Consider the following 20170-nt stretch of genomic DNA (forward strand, 5'->3'; position numbering starts at 1 on the left):
AGTACAAATGTGTACTGAACTTTCTGTTATAGGTAATACTGTATGTTTGTGTGTTCTATCCCCTTTCTGTTTTCTATCACATTTAAGTAGAGTACAGAGATTCTTCCTGTATCTGCACAGGAATCAGCCTTTTCAATTTGAAGCATATAAACATTAGATTAATTGGAGGCAAAAGACCTGAAGTCCCATTTAGATTTTTCTATTGGTTTACTTTCTGCCTTTGGACTAGTCAAACAATATATTAGTATGTCTCTTTATTTACTTTTTAAAAATGAAATTAATAAATCATGTCTCCTATGTTATGTAAATTGACAGTGTTAACTATTTAAATAGAGAATTCCTGTATTTTTAAAAGGAGAATTACCATAAGTAAAAACTTCTGATTTTAATATTTATTAATGAATTCTTAGACTAAATAATAGAATTCATGTTTAGCTCTTCAGTAGACTGAAAAGATGAAAATCTTTTGCAGTATGTTTGGATGATTTATGATAGTACCATACCAACATTGTAAATATAACATTATTTTAGTTACAACAAAATGCTTTATAGTGTTGGTACATGATGTGTATTTGCTACGAAAGGAAGCAAATATCATTGCCCTCTGACAGACAAGTTTTAGAAGATATAAGAACAAAAGCTGCTATTTATATAGTGTGTATATAACAATGAATTTTTATATTATGGATTTATAAGCTTACAGTTGAGCTATGGAATGCCAGTGATAGAATTAAATCAGTTGTTTTGTGAGAAAATTTGTAGAGAGCATAAAATAACTCAGGCTCTAATATATCATAGCCTCCTAGTATGTGTATGTATATTTTTCCCCTCTCCTAAGTATTTGAATTTTAGTTTAGTAAAGCTTTTCTAAAGACAATGGAAGTGCTGCATTTTCTTTGTTTTTAGGAAATTCTTTTCTCATTTTTTTTTTACTCCCAAATTTAAAACAACAGAAGGTTCTACAAAATTACAAAATGTACAATACGAAGCCAGCTGTAATGACACATGCCTGTAATTTTAGTACTAAGGAGGTTGAGAAAGGAAGATCGCCACAAATCAAAGCTTGGGCTACATGTATGTTATAAGCCAGCCTGGGTTGTGAGACTCTGTCTTAATAGTTTAATTAAAACTCTTCTGGGCTCTACTTCAGGGGTTCCTCCTTTTTAAGAGTTGTTCTCCCTCTTACTCTGCCTCATATCTGTCTGTCTGTCTTTCTCTATCACTCTCTCTCACTATATATATATATATATATATATATATATATATATATATTCCTTTTTAACTTTTTGAAATAATAATTACATCATTTTCCTCCTTCCCTTTCTTCCCTTCTACCCTTCCCCTGGCCTTTCCCCAAGTTTGTAGCCTCTTTTTCTTTAATTGTTGATATCTATATCTATGTCTATCTATCTACCTATTTATCTACATATCTATATATATATATTAATTATATGTATATGTGTATCTAAAAATACATAATTACAACCTGTTCAGTCCATATAATGTTACCTGTATGTATATTACTTCAGAGATAACTAACCATTTGGTTGAATTACCAGTTGAGGGGCTTGTCCCTGGGAAAGACCATTTCTTCAGCTCTTAGCATTCCCTAGTTACCTATAGTTCTTGGCCAGGATTGAGGCTTTATGAGCTCTGCCTTCCATGTTAGCGTGTCCATTGGTGTCATCCTTTGTTCAGATCTTATTTAGGCAACAATGCTGCTTATGTGTCTTTAACAGGATTGTGGACAAGTAAGTGGGTAATAGATTGGATGGATTATAGCAACAACAACAAAAAAAGTCACCACAATAACATACCTGTTATGTCACAGAATTGTCTTTGTGGATGTGCTCTTTACATTTGAAAACTACTCTGCTAACAAAGTTTAAGCATGCAATACAATATTATTTTATTTTAAAAAAAACCCACAACTTTGTATATTAGATCTCCTGAAATCTTATAGATTTATTTTTTATTTTTAATTATTTGTGTGCATTCATGCATGTGTGCGCACATACCACATGTGAACAGGTGCCAATGGCAGCTATAAGAGCGGTGGTGGTGGTATCTTCTGGAATAGAAGTTGCAGATGGTTGTAAGCTGCATACATGAGTCCTGGGAACCAAAGTCACATCCTCTGAAACCGCACGAAGATGCTCTGCATGCCTGTCAAGCTGCACACACCAACAATTACACAGTTTTGCATTTCCTAGTTATTTGTAGTGGGGCTGGGTGATGGCTGGCTCGTTAAGAACTCTTCCTTAAAATACTTACCCTGCCCCCTTGAGACTGCATAACTGGGACTGAATGACATTTATATAGATCTCAACCTCTAGAGATAGTGAAGGGTCACCTGCTAAAAACTGTTCTTTTCTCCTGTCATTCAAGAAATAACAGCAGATTATTTTAACAATAGCGTTGAATCTACTCTAATTGATTATAAACATTCATTTGCAGATTTTGTTGTTAATATTAGCTTCTGTTCTCTTTCATCAAATCTTACCATACCAGTGTATTTAGTATCTGAATGCTTGAAAAATACAGCAAAAAGAGAAGATACAAACAATATCACCCCAGTTTTACTTGAGACAAAACCATATTGCTAAGTCTAATCTTTAGTATACCACCAGATACTTATGGGGGGCAGCCACAGAACTGTCCATTTATTATGACCAATTTTAAAAGTGTAGAAATCCAAATAGTATATTTGCCTCAGTGTGGAGGCATCAGGAAAATATACCTGAATTTATTATTAAACTACTTATTTTTACTCAATTTATCCCCTCACTAGGTCTATATTTAATTCTAATGAAGGATTCTCACATTGATATCATGTATAAAATTGAATATAAAGTGCTCTATGAAAATCAGGGTGTCATACATTCCTTTCATCAACAGTGATTTTCAAGTATGCCCTATAAGTATGATAGGATCACCTGAAAATTGTTTGAAATAACAATTCTGATGCCCTATCCAGACATTATGAATTGAAGTATTTGAGAGTGCCAACCAAGAAATCTATAATACAGCAAAGTTTCTGTAAGATTCTGATGTACATTAAAGTTTGAGAACTGTTGCTTTAACCATATCTCACCTTGATGACATAACAAAGTGATCAGCGGCCATTATCTCATGTTTCTTTGTTGTTTATGGTTATTTACTCACCACATGGCTTTGTAGTAATTGTTAGCAGGAAATTGTATTAAATCTACTTAGTCAAGTAACAAGCATGTGAAAACAAATAAAATTCTTTCAGATTCTTAATTAAAGTGTGTCTACATAAACAAGTAAAAGCACTACACTAGAAGATTTTTTCATGGAGTCACATCTGCACTTACTTGAATTTCATTATTATGTATTATTAGTATTAAAAGTCATATCTTTTTATCAGTAACGTTCTATGATAATTTCCAGTGAAGTTTAAAAGTGAGTGTGAATTTCTTCAAGAATTTTCAATTGTTGTGACAATTTCTCAGCTTATAAAAATTAGCACTCTTAGAAATGTCTTTTTGACTTTAATGTTCTCAAAGTGTAAGGAAGGCAACTATACTCTCCACTGTACCACCAATGTACAAAGAATGAAGGAAATGGTCAGTTTTTCCTGGGCAGTTAAAATTTCATTGTTAAGAATATATTTAGAGCCCGAACATGATGCTACATGGCTGCAACCCAGCATTTCAAAAGCTGGGGCAGAGGATTGGATTTTAAGGCCTGCTTAGACCACATAGTATGTTCCAAGCTAGCCTGAGCTACATAAGAAAACCTTGTCCACAACAATTCAAACAGAAGAAAATATAAAATATTTGCAAATTAAATTTAAATGCTTTATTCAAATAAAGTAGGTACATGTTACCTAAACCTCATTATTTTGCAACCACCTAGTTCCTTAAACATTATCTGAAATCAAAATCCTAATTCCTACTATATTTCTTTCAAGGAAAAAAAATATACTAATCAGATTGAGAGCATATGATTACCAAAGTCTGAAATAGTACCATAATATAATTATGTAAAATAATTATGTTTTAGTGATATCTTTTTAGCACTGATAATGGTTTATGTATACACATTAGCAGGTGCAGATGGTTCTTACCTGTGTTTTACTAATGCATGTGATTGAAAGCGACAAAGGTGTTTGCTTACAACCACTCTTCTGTTTGGTTTTTCTAATGCCTTATAATACTTTGTCTTGTTTTATTCTGTTAGGTTTTATTCTTTTACTTTGTGCCTTACTTTTCCATTTACAGCTATAGAGCTTTGCACTCAGCTCTTACCCTACTTTTTGTCTTTCCAGTCCATACCTTACTTGGCTTTTTGCTCTCTGAAGATCAGAGTATTTCAACATTCTTTCCTGTCTTCACTAACTAATGCTCTTACATTTGGGTTATTGTTATAAATTGTTATCTATTTTCATTTCTGCTTCTCAACTACTAGTTATAAGTGTGTATGTTTTCTTATTATCTCTGTTAATCTATCTGATACAATCAAAACTATAAGGTTGTAAATTGAACTGGAAAATAGAAACAGAAATCAATTACTTCTCATGAGTACCTGTTGTATATTAGGTAATTTATTTATACCTTCTCATTCTCTTCATCACCCTAAGAGATCTAGGTATGTTTTATTCTTAAATACACTGAAGCTCGGAAAGCTTAAATATATTCTTCTCAAATCTAGATAAGTACATGTATTTACTTCTGCATTCCACTAATATTTTTGAGCATATGCTAGGTGTTACCCACTGTACTGTGTGATGCAATAAATCCAAACCCTCTCTCTTGAACAGTATCTATGTAGTATCATTGTTTAACTTCACAGATAGTGACACCTTTGCCATACCAGTCATTTTAAAAAGAGAAAATAACCCAAAATAGATTATAATGTTATATGGAAAACATGCATTAGTTACAGATGTAAGAACGATTATGTTGGTGATTTAATAATGTCCTACTGGAAACACATTATCATGTTTTGATCTATAAGAATCCTATAGTCTGCTCCCAGCCTCCCACCAACTCACCATGATTCATACCATAATAATTTAAAAGCAAACTAACAATGCAGAAGAATATCCAATCTTATTTAAGATCAGAAGATTCTCCTGAAGGAACTCTTAAAGAAAATCACATTATAATGTGAACATACCTCAGATACTCCATCCATATAAACAGAAGTTTCACTGAGAGATTTGTTTATGTCCAATGGTGGACCACAAAAGCAATTTCTAGTAAAATAATTTTCTGGAAACTGAAGTGAGATATTTCAGGTGGAATCCAGTGTACTGGCAAAATTCATGATATATTCAAGAGAATCTAGAAAAATTGACGAACTTGATCTCTTCCATGCCATTTTTACATATTTTGTTAACTCTAGGTCACAGCTTTTACACTAAGTTTATTTAATTCATCACTGGATCATTACATCCTTTGAATACTACCAAACACATTTTAGATTTCTAATAAGCAATGTTACTCAAGTAGATCAGTATTATATTTTGGTCTCTCTATTTTAGATAAAATATGCCCTCTTGGGTATCTGTTGGTATTTCTCTATTTGTCCTTAAAATGTGCTATTCTTCTTGGGTTACATAATCTTTATTTATTTTTTATTATATATTTATGTATATCTCCTTATTTTTTCTGTTGATAGAAGAAAATACTGGAGATTGAATTTTTAAAAGAAAAAGAAGTTTATTCAGTTTTGGAAACTGAAAGTCTGGAATAGAGGGATTCTATTTGTTGACCTCCAGGAAGGGTCCCTTAGATGCCTCACAACAGCAGAGAGGCAGAAAGGGAAATGGTTGTGTATAGAAGAGATCACACAGAAGCTCACTCTTTATGTAATTCGTTCCCTTAGGATAGCATTGCCACAATCTTTGGGAGAACTGTATTCAAGTCCATTAATGTCAAGCACTACTTATATGATGACTTTTTAAAGTGGGTAATGAAGTGTTAATTCTTCTAAAGAGATCTTTTTATATTATGCTCAGCTTCCCTTTGCTTGATGGTTAGGACTTTAGATTTTTAGTTTCCTGAGAATTTTCAAACTTGAACACAGCAGTTTATGACTGAAATAGTATCTCATATCATGAGGCCTCAAACTTGTATTGGATAGGTTGGCTATATTGGATATATTGGATAGATGATGAAGAGTGAAGTTGACAGCTCATCATTTTTCAGCTTTGAACTTAAATAATAGCAACTCATTTAAAAACTTTGAAGTTAAGATTTTCTTTCTACTGCCTGTGGTGCCCTTTGATTAAAGCAGAGTTCATTAAGAAGCAATTGTTGTTAAACATTATGCTATGGTGGGTGCAGTGGACCAAGAGATTTATCAGTTCTGGGAATCCTATATTTTATATGCATATTAGGGACAATCAATTTGTGTCTGATACATACTTGATTTGCTTTAACTGTTTTGTCAAGTCTTCAACTTTTGCTGAGAGGAAAATAATGAGCCAGAGATGCAATCTTCTTATAACTATCACTCACTGCTGCTGAACTGTAGTAGGCACAACCTGTTTCTGTATTCTATCAATGTTTCTATTTTGCTTGCTTTTCCTCATAATGAAATACTCTTGAAAATTTTACTTCTTGGTCGCTTCTATTTATTGTAACTTCCTTCATTTATGGAAACATTGCTAAAAAGGTTTTAAGTCATGTGTTTTGTTCCTAATTTTAGCCTAAAATTTACCTTTCTATTAAATACATGTGCGATCATAGTTTATATTTTGTAATTTCAGTGTATGGTCCTTCACAAATACCAGTGTCTTACAGATTAAAGGTTTTAGGCAACCCTGTGCAAAGCAAGAATGTTAATGCCATTTTTCCAATATATGTTTACCTCATATCTCTGTGTTGCATTTGATAATTCTCCCAATAGTCTAAAACTTTTCATTATTTTTATGTCTGTTGATCAGTCAACAGCCAGCAAGCTCAAAGCTAGAGCATCCACTTGGAATGCAGTTTTGACTACATGAAGATTCAGATGATCACTAGCATACTTTTGCAACACTGTATTTCATTATTGTAACTTTTTTATATATAATGATTCGATATGCTTAGTACACTACAGGATAATGTAAAAAACTTTTATATGCACTCAGAAACAAAAGAATTCATACGATGTGCTTTATTGTTTTATTGGCTTAATAGTGGTCTGAAAACAAACCTGAAATATCTCTAAGGTATGCTTGTATTCTGACTGTTAAAAAACGTGATTTTTCTACCGTCTTCATTAACTTAGTCATGGTTTAACTACCCTTCATCTTAAGAATGTTGGATCATAACTCTTATTATAATAAATGCTATCACCTTATTCTTAAAAAAAAATCCAATGGCTAATTTGTACTGAAAATAGAAAATGTAAAATTTTTCTTCTAGCTAATTTATGGGGAAGTTGATGATTTTTTTGTCTCTTTAACCACATTATAAACTCATAGAACTAGAAGTAATATATTTTAGAGATCATTTTTCTTTCAGTAACAATAGGCAAGCTGTGGATGTAGTGCAGTGCCACAGTTCATACTGGAGCTCTTACCTAGCATGCACAGGGCCTTCGCTTCCATCCTCAATACCACAAAACAAAAACCATAAGAGCCACCAAAGATGATGCCCAGCTTTCTTACACCTCTGAAATCTTTTGAATTGTTACAGCAATCTGAGTTTTCCTTTTTTCGAATTCAGTTATCAGACAAGTTGAGTTTTCTATCAAATACTTTGAAACTGTGAGGAAAAGAATAAAATGGGACTGGTAACATTCTCCAGATTTTCCTGATCATTAGCTTATGTTTAGTGATCCTGAAAAACTGAGCTGGCTAACTTTAAAAATCTAAATGATTGAGGAACTACAAAATATGGTTTATCTTGAAGTGAAATATACTACTCTGCCTTTCTTCTTTTTTGGCTAATTCACTCAGTCTGCTATTTAATCTTTAATTACAGGCCACAAAAGAAGTAATAGAACGGGAAGCACCAGGGATGGCCCTGGCCATGCTGATGGGATCACTTAATGTTACACCTCTGGGCATGCTCTCTAGGTAAGAAAGCCACCCACAAATTGCAAAGAAAGTGAACTCCTGACTACAAATCAGTAACCTAGAACAGTAAATCTAAGAGAGTTTAGTCCCAAAACTTAAGTTCATCCTTTTTATCCAGAGTTGAGAGCCTTACTGCCTACCCACTGTAGCTAAATCTCAACCAGTCCTCCTTTTTTTTCTTTTTGGTTTTGGTTTTGGTTTTGTTTATACTAAACTTCTAGAGACTGTTATAACACTGCTGAAAGCCATCAGTCCTAATGCATAAGAGCTGAGTTCATACAAATGTAAAGTTACTCTTTTTTGTGATTGTTTATAATCACCAATTGGTATTCATTAATTGTAGCTAGCTGCTAGTTTAATGCAATGATCTAGCAAAATTTTTAAAATCACTTATTCTCATATGTAGGAACTTTGATTTGATTTACAAAGAGGCATATTTATGTGCAGTCATAAAAATAGATAATTTCTAAGTAATTTAGTGTATTAAATTATTCTATTAAATCAGTGTATTATTATATTAAATTAGTATATTTAAAACTACATTTTTGTTGGCATAGATGGTGGCATCTATATTTGATCTGGTGGTTTCTTAGTATTTTAGCAAATCCTAGATTATAATCCTATAAATGAAAATAGTATACATCACTTAAAATAAACCTTAATTTAGTCAGGATCTCTTTTAATGAATTTAGAATAATAGTCATTTAATCTCATTGTAGCAAAAAATACACATCTTTGTAAGTTCATAACTTTATAATCAGCATAGCCACTTATATCCTGTGTAAATATGAATATAAAAGCTAATAAGGTATCTATTTAATTAATATATAAATATTATTCAATTGGCTTTCTTATTACTTGGATTAAGTTTATATTTCATTGATGGCAGTCATTGGCGGTATAGTTATGAGTGAATCAACAATTATTCTATTCTCTTTACTGTCATATATGTACATTATTATAATGTTTAATAAGTGAAAAGGAAATTAAATAACATAAGAGATCATATATATAATTAGTTCTTTGAGAATTTTATTCATGCTTTGATCGTATTCTCCTTTCCACCAACTTTTCCCATGTCCATACCCCTTCCCACCCAACATTGGGTCCTTTTTTTCACCCTCTTCAAGGCCAATGTATACTACATAAATAGTCTTAGGTGTGTGGCCTACCACTGGAACATACTAGATATCAGGGGCTACATTCTTAGAAAAAAGCAAATAATCGCCTCCCAACAGCTAAGAATTGCCAATAGCTCTTCAACTAGGGTTGTCTAACTCCTCTTTCCACATTTGAATTTGGTTTGGCTCAGATTTGCACAGGTCTTCTGCATGCTGGCTTACCACCATGAGTTCATATGTGTAAGATGCCCTGCTGTGTCCAGAAGAACTGTTTCCTTGTCATTATCCACTGTCTCTGGCTTGTACGTTCTCTCCATTCTGTCTTTGTCAATGATCCCTGAGCAAGCTGAACATTCTTCCATTTCTTGATCTCTGCTTTTTGGCTAGTTGTAAGTCTCTATGTTGATCATCATCTATTGTAAATAGACATTCTCTGATGAAGTTTGAGAGATTCCTTAATCTGTGGATATAATGATATATCATTTGAAGTTGGTTTAATACTATGTCTACTTAACAAATTATTCAAGTAGTTTCTCTCCTAGCATTATATTATCTATCTTACCATAGGTTCCTGGCCCAATAATGGTGCCAGGTATGGGTTTTGTCTTTCCAGTCAGGCCTTAAATCCTATCCGTAAGTGGTTAGTTATTACCATGACATTCATGCCACTGTTGCACAAGTGGGTAGGTTTTGCCAGGCTAGGCGTTATTTTAGCTCATATGGGTCACAGCTCAAGAAGATGGATAGTTACTTTTCTCCTCCAGCAGCTTGCATAGCACCATCTAGCATTATAAAAGTTATTTAGTAGGACTTAAGCTTCCAGATCTGTGCCAGCTTGATTTCATCATGTTCTTTGACTCAAGCATATGATATCTTCAACAGTAGGTCCTACTAATTAAGCTCTGGAGGTAACTGTGAGCATTGGCAATTGTCTGTGATACTTGGGAGTCTTTGGGACCTACTGGCCAACAACTCCAAAAAAAGTAGCCCATTCCTGGGATTTGAATTTCTATATGTTAGTCTCGCGTCTAGTAGTGGCACTGTTGCCCCATTATAGGGTAACTGCTGTAGTAAGTGCCTATATTTTTTAAAACTATTTAGTGTTGCTTGTTGCTTATATGTAATGGCTACTTTTCTCTGCTTACTTTAAAGGTTTTTTTTCTTTATTTTTATCTCTCACAATTTGATATGCTGTGCCTGAATGTATTTTTTTTAACGTTTTTCTTTTAGGTTCACTGAGATTCTTGAACCTCCAAACTTAAGCTAGTCAGATTTGTCAATCTGTTAGCCATTATTTTGGGGGTTGTTTTCCTTGTACCAGTTTCAGTCTCTTTACCATATGACTCTTGACATGAAAATTTAATCTATTAATAATGAATTAATATTCCAAGGTTCCTTGGGACCTGTTCTTGATCTATTTCTCAGAATGTTTCTGACACAGCTTTATATTAATAGATGTTACCCCTCTTTCAGTTCCATTCTGCCTTTGAACTTATTCAGTGATGTTATTATTTCAAATAAACCATTTTTCTATCAATTCTAAAGTTTCCACTTAAATATTTTCATGGTTTCTGTTTCTTAACTATTTTTTTTTTACTATTTATTAATGTCATTTGAGGATGGTTGTATTAGATATGTAAAAAAAAATTCTGACAGTTCTAATTATAGGGCTCACCTTGGAGTTGGTGCCAATGGATTTTTTTTCCCATAAAGAATGAACACATTTTTCAGGTTCTATCAATGCTGAATAATTTTGGATAGTATCCTAGGCATTTTGAATATTATATTCTAAGTAAAATATTTATCCCAGTTTAAATCTCTGGATAATGTTTATTAGTTTTAACAACCAACTTCTTTGAGTATTGATCCAAATGTCTTTACTGTACTGTGGTAGTTTGAATAAAATGTCCTCCTTATTCTTGGGTAATGAACACTTGATTCTCAGATGGCACTGTCTGGGGAAGTTTATAAAACGTGCCTTGTTGGAGGAAGTATGTGACTGTGGATGGACTACTGGAATTTATCCTATGGTCTACACTTGAGATTCTCTCTTCCATCTCTTGTATTCTGTTGGTGATGCATGGGTCTGTAGTTCCTGTTCACTTTCCAGAATTCCCTTTATTGCTTTCTATTTTCTTTATTGCTTCTATTTCCATTTTCAGGTCTTGAATAGTTTTATTCATTTCTTTCACCTATTTGTTTTTTTTCTTGATTTTCTTTAATTAATTTATTCATTTCCTCCCATTGTTTGTGTTTTCCTGGAGATCTCGATCTCTCTCTCTCTCTCTCTCTCTCTCTCTCTCTCTCTCTCTCTCTCTCTCTCTCAATTTTTTATGTGCATTGGTGTTTTACCTGCCTCTCTGTCTGTGTGAGGGTATGGGATCCCTTGGACTGAGCTAAAGACAGCTATGAGCTGCTCTGTGAGTCCTCTGAAAGAACAGCCAGTACTCTCAACCACTGAACCATCTCTCCAGCCCCTTTCCTGGATTTCTTTTAGGGTTTTTTTCATTTCCTCTTTAAGCACCTCTATCATCTTGACAAAGTTGGTTTTAAGGTCATTTTCTTGTGTTTCAGCTGTGTTGGAATATTCAGTGCTTGCTGTAGTAGGAGAGCTGGTGGTGCTGTATTGCCCTGATTGTTGCTGATTGTGTTCTGACACTGGCATCTAGGCCTCTGGTTTAGGAGTGAATGTAGGTCTAGGAGCCAATTTCTGAGTTTGTTTTTGTTGGATGGGTGGTTTTTGTTCCTTGTTCTGTTTCCTCTTTGGTGTTATGGTCTTTGTGGTCTGTATTTCTGGCAGCCTGCATGACCTCTGGTCCAGCTGGGATTCTTGGTCAAAATTGGGAGCTGGACTTCTGATAGCTAGTGTGGCCTTTGGTTCAGAAAGGGAATCTCTGTTCTTCTGACTGGTGAGGCCTGCACTTGAGCAGTGAGTAACCCCCTCCCCAACCTCTGTGTAGGGGGGGGTGGCATGGCAGTGGATGCAGGTGGGAGGTAGCGCTGTCAGCAGCATGGGTCTTTCATGTCTGAACTGAGGGAATGTGGGGGGTGTTCCAAGGGAAGGTGGGACTCTTTCCTGTTCTGACTGGTGTGGTCTGCACCTGAGAAATGGGTGTCTGCCCTTGTAGGGGCAATCACATGGGGTAGGGCCCTGAGGGTGTGTCAATGCCTTGGGTCTTTGGGCTCTTAACTCAAACCAAGGCAGTAGGAGGGTTCAGATGGCAGGTGGGGTCTTGTTCCAATTGTCATACCTGCCTGGTGCCATACTTTCATACCATGATGGTGATAGATGTTATTTTTCTGGAACCATTAATCCAAATAAACCCTTTCTTCTATAATTTGCCTGCTCATGATGTATTATAACTGCAATGGTAAAGTGACTAAGACTTAATACTGTCAAATTCTGCTAAAACAGAAGTCTTCATGAATTAGCATAATATTCGAGCAGAGGTATTTGTGTATGTGAATGTATACATCATACTTACATTTTAAAAGTCTGTCATATACTTCTTCAAGCCCTGTACATATGTGTGAATATATATGCATATATTCACAGCTTACAGTTGAGCCCAGAATTTTTTCTAGTTCATACATATTATTGAACATTACACACTCTCCTGTTGTCTGTGCTCCAGGGGTTTTTCCACACTCTCCAATTTCCAGGGACCTTCATTCCCACTTAAACCTATGTGAAAGAAAAGTGTATTTCTTATATAATGTTAATTGTAGATGTAACCAACTGTCTTATTAAATAAGAAACACAGAACCAATACAAAGAAGAAAGCCAGGAGGTCAGAGCTAAGAGCTAAAACCTTACCCTTCCTCCTGCGGTGGTCCTACCTCTCCGAAAGAGAGCTACTTCCTGTGTTAAAGTCTTTATGAAGACTTTCGGCTCTGCCTTCTCATTGGTTGTAAACCCAACCACATGACCGCCTCATCACTGCCTGTCTGTATAGACCTCCATGTCTTCTATGGTTGGTATTGAGATTAAAGGCGTGTGTATCCAATGCTGGCTGTATCCGTGAACACACAGAGACTTACCTAGCTCTGCCTACCAAGTGCTGGGATTACAAGCATACGCCACCACCGCCCGGCTTTCCTATGTCTTGCTAATAGCTCTGACCCCCGGGCAACTTTATTTATTAACATACAAATAACATTTTAGTACAAAATAAAATATCACCATAGTTAATTCTCTTTGCTTTTATGTATTTCTTTACAACTATAACACCCTTGGGACAAAGGAGCAAAAGATTTAAAGAGAAGATATTCTTCCCACCTCAGCTTTTCGAACAGTAGGGAATCCTTTTCCGTTTCCACTAGTCAGAAAAATGGCTGACTCTTTTCTTCACAGTTGGTACTTGTTTTTTTGGTTTTTTGGGTTTTTTTTTTTTTTTTTTTTGAGGGCATACACCTTTAATCCCAGCACTCAGGAGGCAGAGGCATGCTGATCCTTGTGAGTTCAAGACCAGCATGGTCTACAGAGTGAGGTCCAGGACAGCCAGGGCTACACAGAAAAACCCTGTCTCAAAAAACAGAAAACAAATAAAATGCCAAAGGAATCAAATGAACTAAACTTGCATTTTTATATCAATGAATCATGTTGAATTAATATTACTTTTGTAATATTAAACTAGCATGGGTCATTTTAATTAATTTACATTAATAGTACTACCATCTTGAAGAGCTTTAGTTTTCTCTTTATCGAAACTAGATATACTTAGCTTATAAAAAGCAGTATAGAGGAAACAAAAGGTAGCAGACTCTGATGTAATTGTTTGTAATTGATAAGCCTTTTCAAAAGTTTGCAGCTGTCAGGCTAAGTTTTAACTGATAAAAGTTATGGCTACTTTTGGTCAACTGCATCATAGAAAAAGTTGTAGAAGTAGGCAATAAGGACATAAGCCTCCAAATATTTGGGCTTCTATATGCTTCTTGTGATTACTGCTTTAGATAGTAGAAGTATAAGTGCAAACATTGACTTCCAATGTCACAGCTCACATTGGCTGTTATGCCCTCAAGAGATTTATAAACACAGTGCCTATGTTTTCCTTGATGTTTTTCTTTTATTGCCCCTTTGGGAGCCAGTTGTTTTAGTATTGGAATTTTCAAAAGCAACCATACATATACATGCGTTGTTTGTGAAATCACCATGTAAACCCAGAGGAAAATGCAAGCTCAGAGAAGACCTGAACAAGCCTTGCTTACACCTTAGACTGTTCTTCAACAGAGAAACTGCCTAGCTTTTTTAAATAGCAATCTTGGAGGAAAGGATACTCTTTTTTCTAAAATTAACACATTGTAACATTTAGGTCTTCAGTTTTTAGTAAACAAGCGTAAGACAATGAAGATAAAAATATGGCTCATTCATACTTACCTGGCAGGGGAGATACCATGGTCACGAAGGTGGTTTTCCCAGGGCGAGGCTTATCCATTGCACTCCGGATGTGCTGACCCCTGCGATTTCCCCAAATGCGGGAAACTCGACTGCATAATTTGTGGTAGTGGGAGACTGCGTTCGCACTCTCCCCTGTAAAGAAAAGAAAAAAAAATATATGGCTCATTCAAATAAAATAAGCAATTGACAAAATATTTATGATAAAGACCAAATGGTGAACTTACTAGAAAAGGCTTTTTAAAACAAACTAAAGATAACCAAAGAACTAATGAAAAATATTTACAAAATGTCATCAAAAGAAAGCAATATATGACCAAAAGTAAAGTGTCAGTACAACATAGAAAATTTTCAAAGCCAAGAATAAACTGTGAAATTGAAAGTGCCATTTCTGAGCTAAAAATTTAAGTTTAGAGATTCAGAAGTAGTTTTTTTAACAGACATAAACAATATTATTGACCTTGGTAATTCTGAGGGACAGAAACAAAAACAGACCAGGAGGTGAGTACCTATGGAACAGCATTCAGCAGATGTTATGTGAGTTCTAGAAGGAAAAGGGAAATGGAAGTAGAGATGGATGTTAAGTTGATAAAACATGAGTCTGCAAATTCAACAAGTTCAGTAAATTCCCAATAGGCTAAGTCCTGAGAACCTTACACTAAATGCATTGCAATCTAAGTGTCCTAAGTAAAAGAAGAGGAAGATACTGAAAGCTGATGACCTCAGTAAGATTTTTTTTTTTTGAGACAAGGTAGCATATAACCTAGGTTAGCCTTGAACTCCTGGTCCTCCTGCTTCTTCTGTCCTCCAAGTGCTGGGATTATAGGTGTGAACCACCACTCTGGACTTTTCAGTGAAATAGCCTTTCCTTAAAGTCAAAAGGCTAAGAAAGCAGGAAATGGAACTGATAAATTGCTGGAGAGTCACTGCAAGCCATTCTGAACCAATCATCTAGGCTCACTCTTCCCACTCCACCCCAGCACACACACTAAAAAACATCAAAGCTGAAAAACTTCTGAAATCGGGAAAAAACTAGAAAAACAACTTACCTATGGAGAGCAAGGATAAGGATTGTGTACAACAACTTCTTAGATATTTATAAAATATTAATCCTATTGGGGCATGTAGTTTATTAAGATGTAATTTATGAAATCCATAACTGAAGATTGGGCCAGAATCTCTGCATGCTATTGAAAGTAAGGTTATATAAACAAATTATAACATTATATCTTTAGGATATTGAATAGAATTCCCATAGTAACTACATAGAAAATGGCTGTAGGACATACAGAAAAGAGGGTAAGAAGGGATTTTAAATACTAAAGAAGACAATAATACTGACAGGTTGGTTTTTGTTTGTTTGTTTGTTTTTATTTTTTAAGGATAAAGGATATGATAAACTCTTAAAGTGATACATGCCCTTCCTTTACTCTTAAAGTATAATGAAATTAAATTCCCCCAGTAAAATGGCAAAATAGATTTTTAAAAGCTAGTTCATCTATTTACTGTCTCCGTGAGACTCACTTTAGATGGAGAGCCAAAAATAAATTGAAAGTGAAAGAATGGGAAGGGTCAATTAACTGTAGGCGTAGCTCAATAGGAGGACCCCTAGAAGGCACATGGCCCTTAGTTTGATTCCCAGCATGCACACATACCTATTTCCATGCTTGCATGCTTATACACACAAACACACACACACACACACACACACACACACACACACACACACACACACAATGCACCTGAGCACACATAAAAATACATATACATACATCCAGAAATGTTTACAAGAAACAACGGTATATGTTATTGAAAATTTCCAAATAATATGATTCTGTGACAGACTGAAAACTTTAGGAAGCTGGAAAGATGGCTCTGTGGTTAAGAACAACTGCTGCTCCTTCAGTGTACCTGAATTTAGTTCTCAGTGCCAATGCCAGCTAGCTTACAACTGCTTGTAACTCCAGCTCCAGGAGATCTGACACCCTCTCCTTGCCTCCATGGATGCATAATTAAAAATAATTAATTAAAAATAATTTTATTATGCAGTTAATAATTGACCATCCAAATAAATTAATAAAAACTGAAAAACTTGAAGGGATATTTCTGCAAAACTAGTCAGGAATTCATACCGCACATTCAATAATGGAAAGAACAACCAGACAAATATAACAAAGAAACATAGAAATTTAAAACACAGCAGACCAACTAGATCTAATGCCTATCAGTAGAATATTCAACCCAACAGCAAAATACAAAAATTAGAAAGTTAAAAGGGAAATTTAAAAATAAATAAGAAAAATTTTAAAATGAAAAATGTTAAAGCACACCAGACCTGTGGCATGCAGAAAAGGGTTATAGTTCCATCATGAATGGGAACGGTTTCATGAGTTCCCACCACTGCCTGAGGGGTTAGAAGCAATTAATGGTTGCTGGGAGAGGGAGAGTCATAGTTCTTAGTGGTGCGGCCATTCAAAAGTTTCCTCTATTTAAGTAAATAACATCCCTGTACATGCTTATGATAGCAATTAATTAAATGCAGAAAAGCAGCCTTCCTTCTCTCTCCTCCAGAAAAAGACCTGAAAGTAGAATAGATGACTTGGTAAGAAGAAGGAGTTCAGTTGGAAGGGGAGGATAATGGAGAAAATACGATCAAATTACATACAATAAAGATTGGTAGATCTGTATTCATAAAAATACTTATATATGGTTTTTATTTTTGTAGTCTCTGTTTTTAATGTCAAGTTAATGCTACTTTCTAAACTGAATTGTGAGATATTCTTGCCTTTTCAATTACCTGCATGACTTTATGTAAACTATATGGTAAATTTTTTAAAACTGACATGGGTGCTGGGAACTGAGTTTGGGTTGTCCAAAAGAGTAGTAAGTGCTCTTAACCACTGAGTTATCTGTCTCTCCATCCCCCTTATGTTTTTAACCGTCATAGAATCATACTATCTTAGTTAGGGTTTCTATTGCTATGATAAAATACCATGACAAAAGCAAGTAGGAAGCAAAGGGTTTATTATGCCTTACAACTCTCAGGTCAGACTTCATTGCTGAAGGAAATCAGAACAGAAACTCAAGGCAGAAACTGATATGGAGGCCATAGAGGAGTGCGGCTTATTGGGTCGCTCCGAATAACTTGCTCAGCCTGCTTTCTTATAGAACCCAGGACCACCTGCCCAGGGGTTGCACTGCCCACAATGGGCTTGGCCCTCCTACATCAGTCACTAAGAAAATGCAACACAGATTTGCCTGGAGGCATTTTCTCAGTGGATAGTCCTCTTCCCAAATAACCTAACTTCTGCAAGTTGAAAATAAACTGTCCAGGACATATACTTTCTTGAAACTTTTTGCAATGTATACCTTTTTTTCTTGTCATTACATTTTGTACTTTACAGAAATTTGTCCAATTCATCTGAGTTGTCTAATTTATGCATATGGAATATTCTTTATTTTGTCTTAAAGATCATTACTAATATCCTGATTTGTGTGAGTGTGTGTTCATGTTCATGTGTGCATGTGAATGTGAAAGCCAGATGACAACCTGATTGTCAATCCTCAGGCATTGTTTATCTTTTTTTAGGAGGCATGGTCTGTCACTGGCCTGGAACATGTCAAGGAGGCAAGACTGGGTGGCTAGCTAGCAAGCCCCAAAGTTCTGTCTGTCTGTCTCAGTCTCCCTAACTGTGGGATTACACAAGGGCATGCCCCCATGCCAGACTTTGTTGTTTTTGTTGTTGTAGGTTGTTGGGCTTTGGACTCAGGTCCTCATGTTTGTTACCCTCTGAGCAATCACGCCGGCCTCTGCGTACACTCTTGATATTGGTAGTTTCTATGTTTTTCAGTCTTGCTTAAACTTTCTCAATTTGATGGTTTTAAAGAACCAGATTTGTTTTTAAGTTTTCTCTATTATTTTTCTGTTTTAAAACTTACTGGATTTTATTTTGATTTTATATTTACTATTTCCTTCCTTCTTGGTTTGGGCTTGCTTTGTTCTCCATTTGTATTCTTGAAGTGGAAGTTTATATTTATTTGAGAGATTTCTACTGTAAGCATGAAAAACATCCATTAGTCTGTTATTTTGTTTTTGTGTTTTCATTTGTTTGAATGTTTTTCTTATTCTTTGATTTATGGGTTATTCTTAAATTTGTCATTTAGCTTTCTAAGTATATAGGAATTTTCCTATGTCTTTCTGCTTTTAACTTATAAGTTGATTTCACCATAGTAAAAGAGAACACACAAGTCTTTCAAAATCATTGTGGTCCAATGTAGGATCTTTCTTAGTGACTGCACCATATTTCTTGGATTAGAATGTATGTTATTCTGCACAGTAGAGTGTTCCATCAATACCCTCATGTTTCAGTTAAGTGATCATGTTGCTGAATTATATATCCTTTTGTTTTACTTTCTAATTGTATTTCATACACAAAGATGTCATTTATCTGAATTATACCAGGAAATACTGGGTATTTATCCATCAATTTCAAAACCTGTTCCAGAATAATCTGTGTATTGATGCTTATAACAGTTTTATTAATAATAGCTTAAACCTAAAATCAACTAAAACATACTTCAGTACCTGAAGATAAGCTAACCTTGGGGCATCCATATATTAGAATATTACTCAGAAATAAAAAATGAGCAGTCAAGTCACAATAAGATGGGGGATGCTTAAAAGCATACTGCTAATTGAAAGCTGCCAGTTTGAAAAGGATATATACATACATTCAGTTTTGATTTTGTAAATGCTGGAAATGGTAAAACTCTAAGAATAATAAAATGATCAATGTTTTCTAGGGGTCTAGTGGAAGAGGGAAATAGATGAATGGGTTATTCAGAGCTGACTTTTAGAGAAGGGATGTTTTATGATTCTGCCACCATTTAGGGTTACACGCCAAGAAAGCCTGCCTCCCACTGTCACTTTCAGCAGCCTAAGGAAGCCCAGAGGCTTAGAGACCTCTGGCCAAACCAGGAATCATGGCTTTAGCACTGAAAATAATTTCAAGACTAGCCAGTTGATGAAGTTGGATTGGAATTTTACTATGGCTATTTTATTATAGGCATAAGTGTAAGGAGTATAAGAAATATAGTCAAAAGAATTTAAGATATACCCAAGGATGGGTATGGCCTTCTCATGGGAACAGCACAGGTGGTTGTTTTTATAATAGTTGTATATAAAACTTTGGTGGGGTTTGAAGTTACTGCCTTATTACTGGGTGGCTCTGAAATGGCACCTGGTGGGATTATAATAAAAAAGTAGACATCTAGCCCGCAAGGGATGTAGGATATCTCTACTATATGTGGTTTGGGGTTCTTATGTAATGTCTGAGGATATAAATGAGGCCCAAGCAAAACTCATATACATTCAGGCCTTATGCCATGGTTATTAATATTCTAACATAAAGTATTTGTGAAAGGAATATTAACTCTATATCAGCATTTAAAATAGATGGTTATTGTGCAGTGATTCTTGATTCTCAGCTAGTGGGACTTTAATCAGTGTCTACATTGACAGGTTCCTCTCTTTCTTCTTATGTCTACAATTTCTCTGTCTTTCTACCCTGCCTCAATACTATTAGAAGTAAAAATATATCATTAGATATGTGTCAA

At 34.9% G+C, this 20170-nt stretch overlaps 1 protein-coding gene and 1 non-coding gene across 3 annotated transcripts in view; both read left to right on the plus strand.

Moving 5' to 3' along the window:
* The window catches only part of Gphn (gephyrin), a 409924-nt gene that overhangs the window by 180338 nt on the left and 209416 nt on the right, over nt 1-20170 (plus strand). For both annotated transcript variants that reach the window (XM_059278956.1, XM_059278958.1), the window contains exon 5: nt 7944-8038. In XM_059278956.1, the coding sequence (XP_059134939.1) occupies nt 7944-8038 (95 nt within the window). The remainder of the gene's footprint in view (nt 1-7943; nt 8039-20170) is intronic.
* Nucleotides 14529-14690, plus strand: LOC131924815 (U1 spliceosomal RNA). Its single transcript, XR_009383073.1, has one exon. It is a non-coding gene; the product is annotated as a U1 spliceosomal RNA (small nuclear RNA).

The sequence above is a fragment of the Peromyscus eremicus genome, chromosome 14 (genome assembly GCF_949786415.1).
Source record: "Peromyscus eremicus chromosome 14, PerEre_H2_v1, whole genome shotgun sequence".
Classification (NCBI taxonomy): Eukaryota; Metazoa; Chordata; class Mammalia; order Rodentia; family Cricetidae; genus Peromyscus; species Peromyscus eremicus.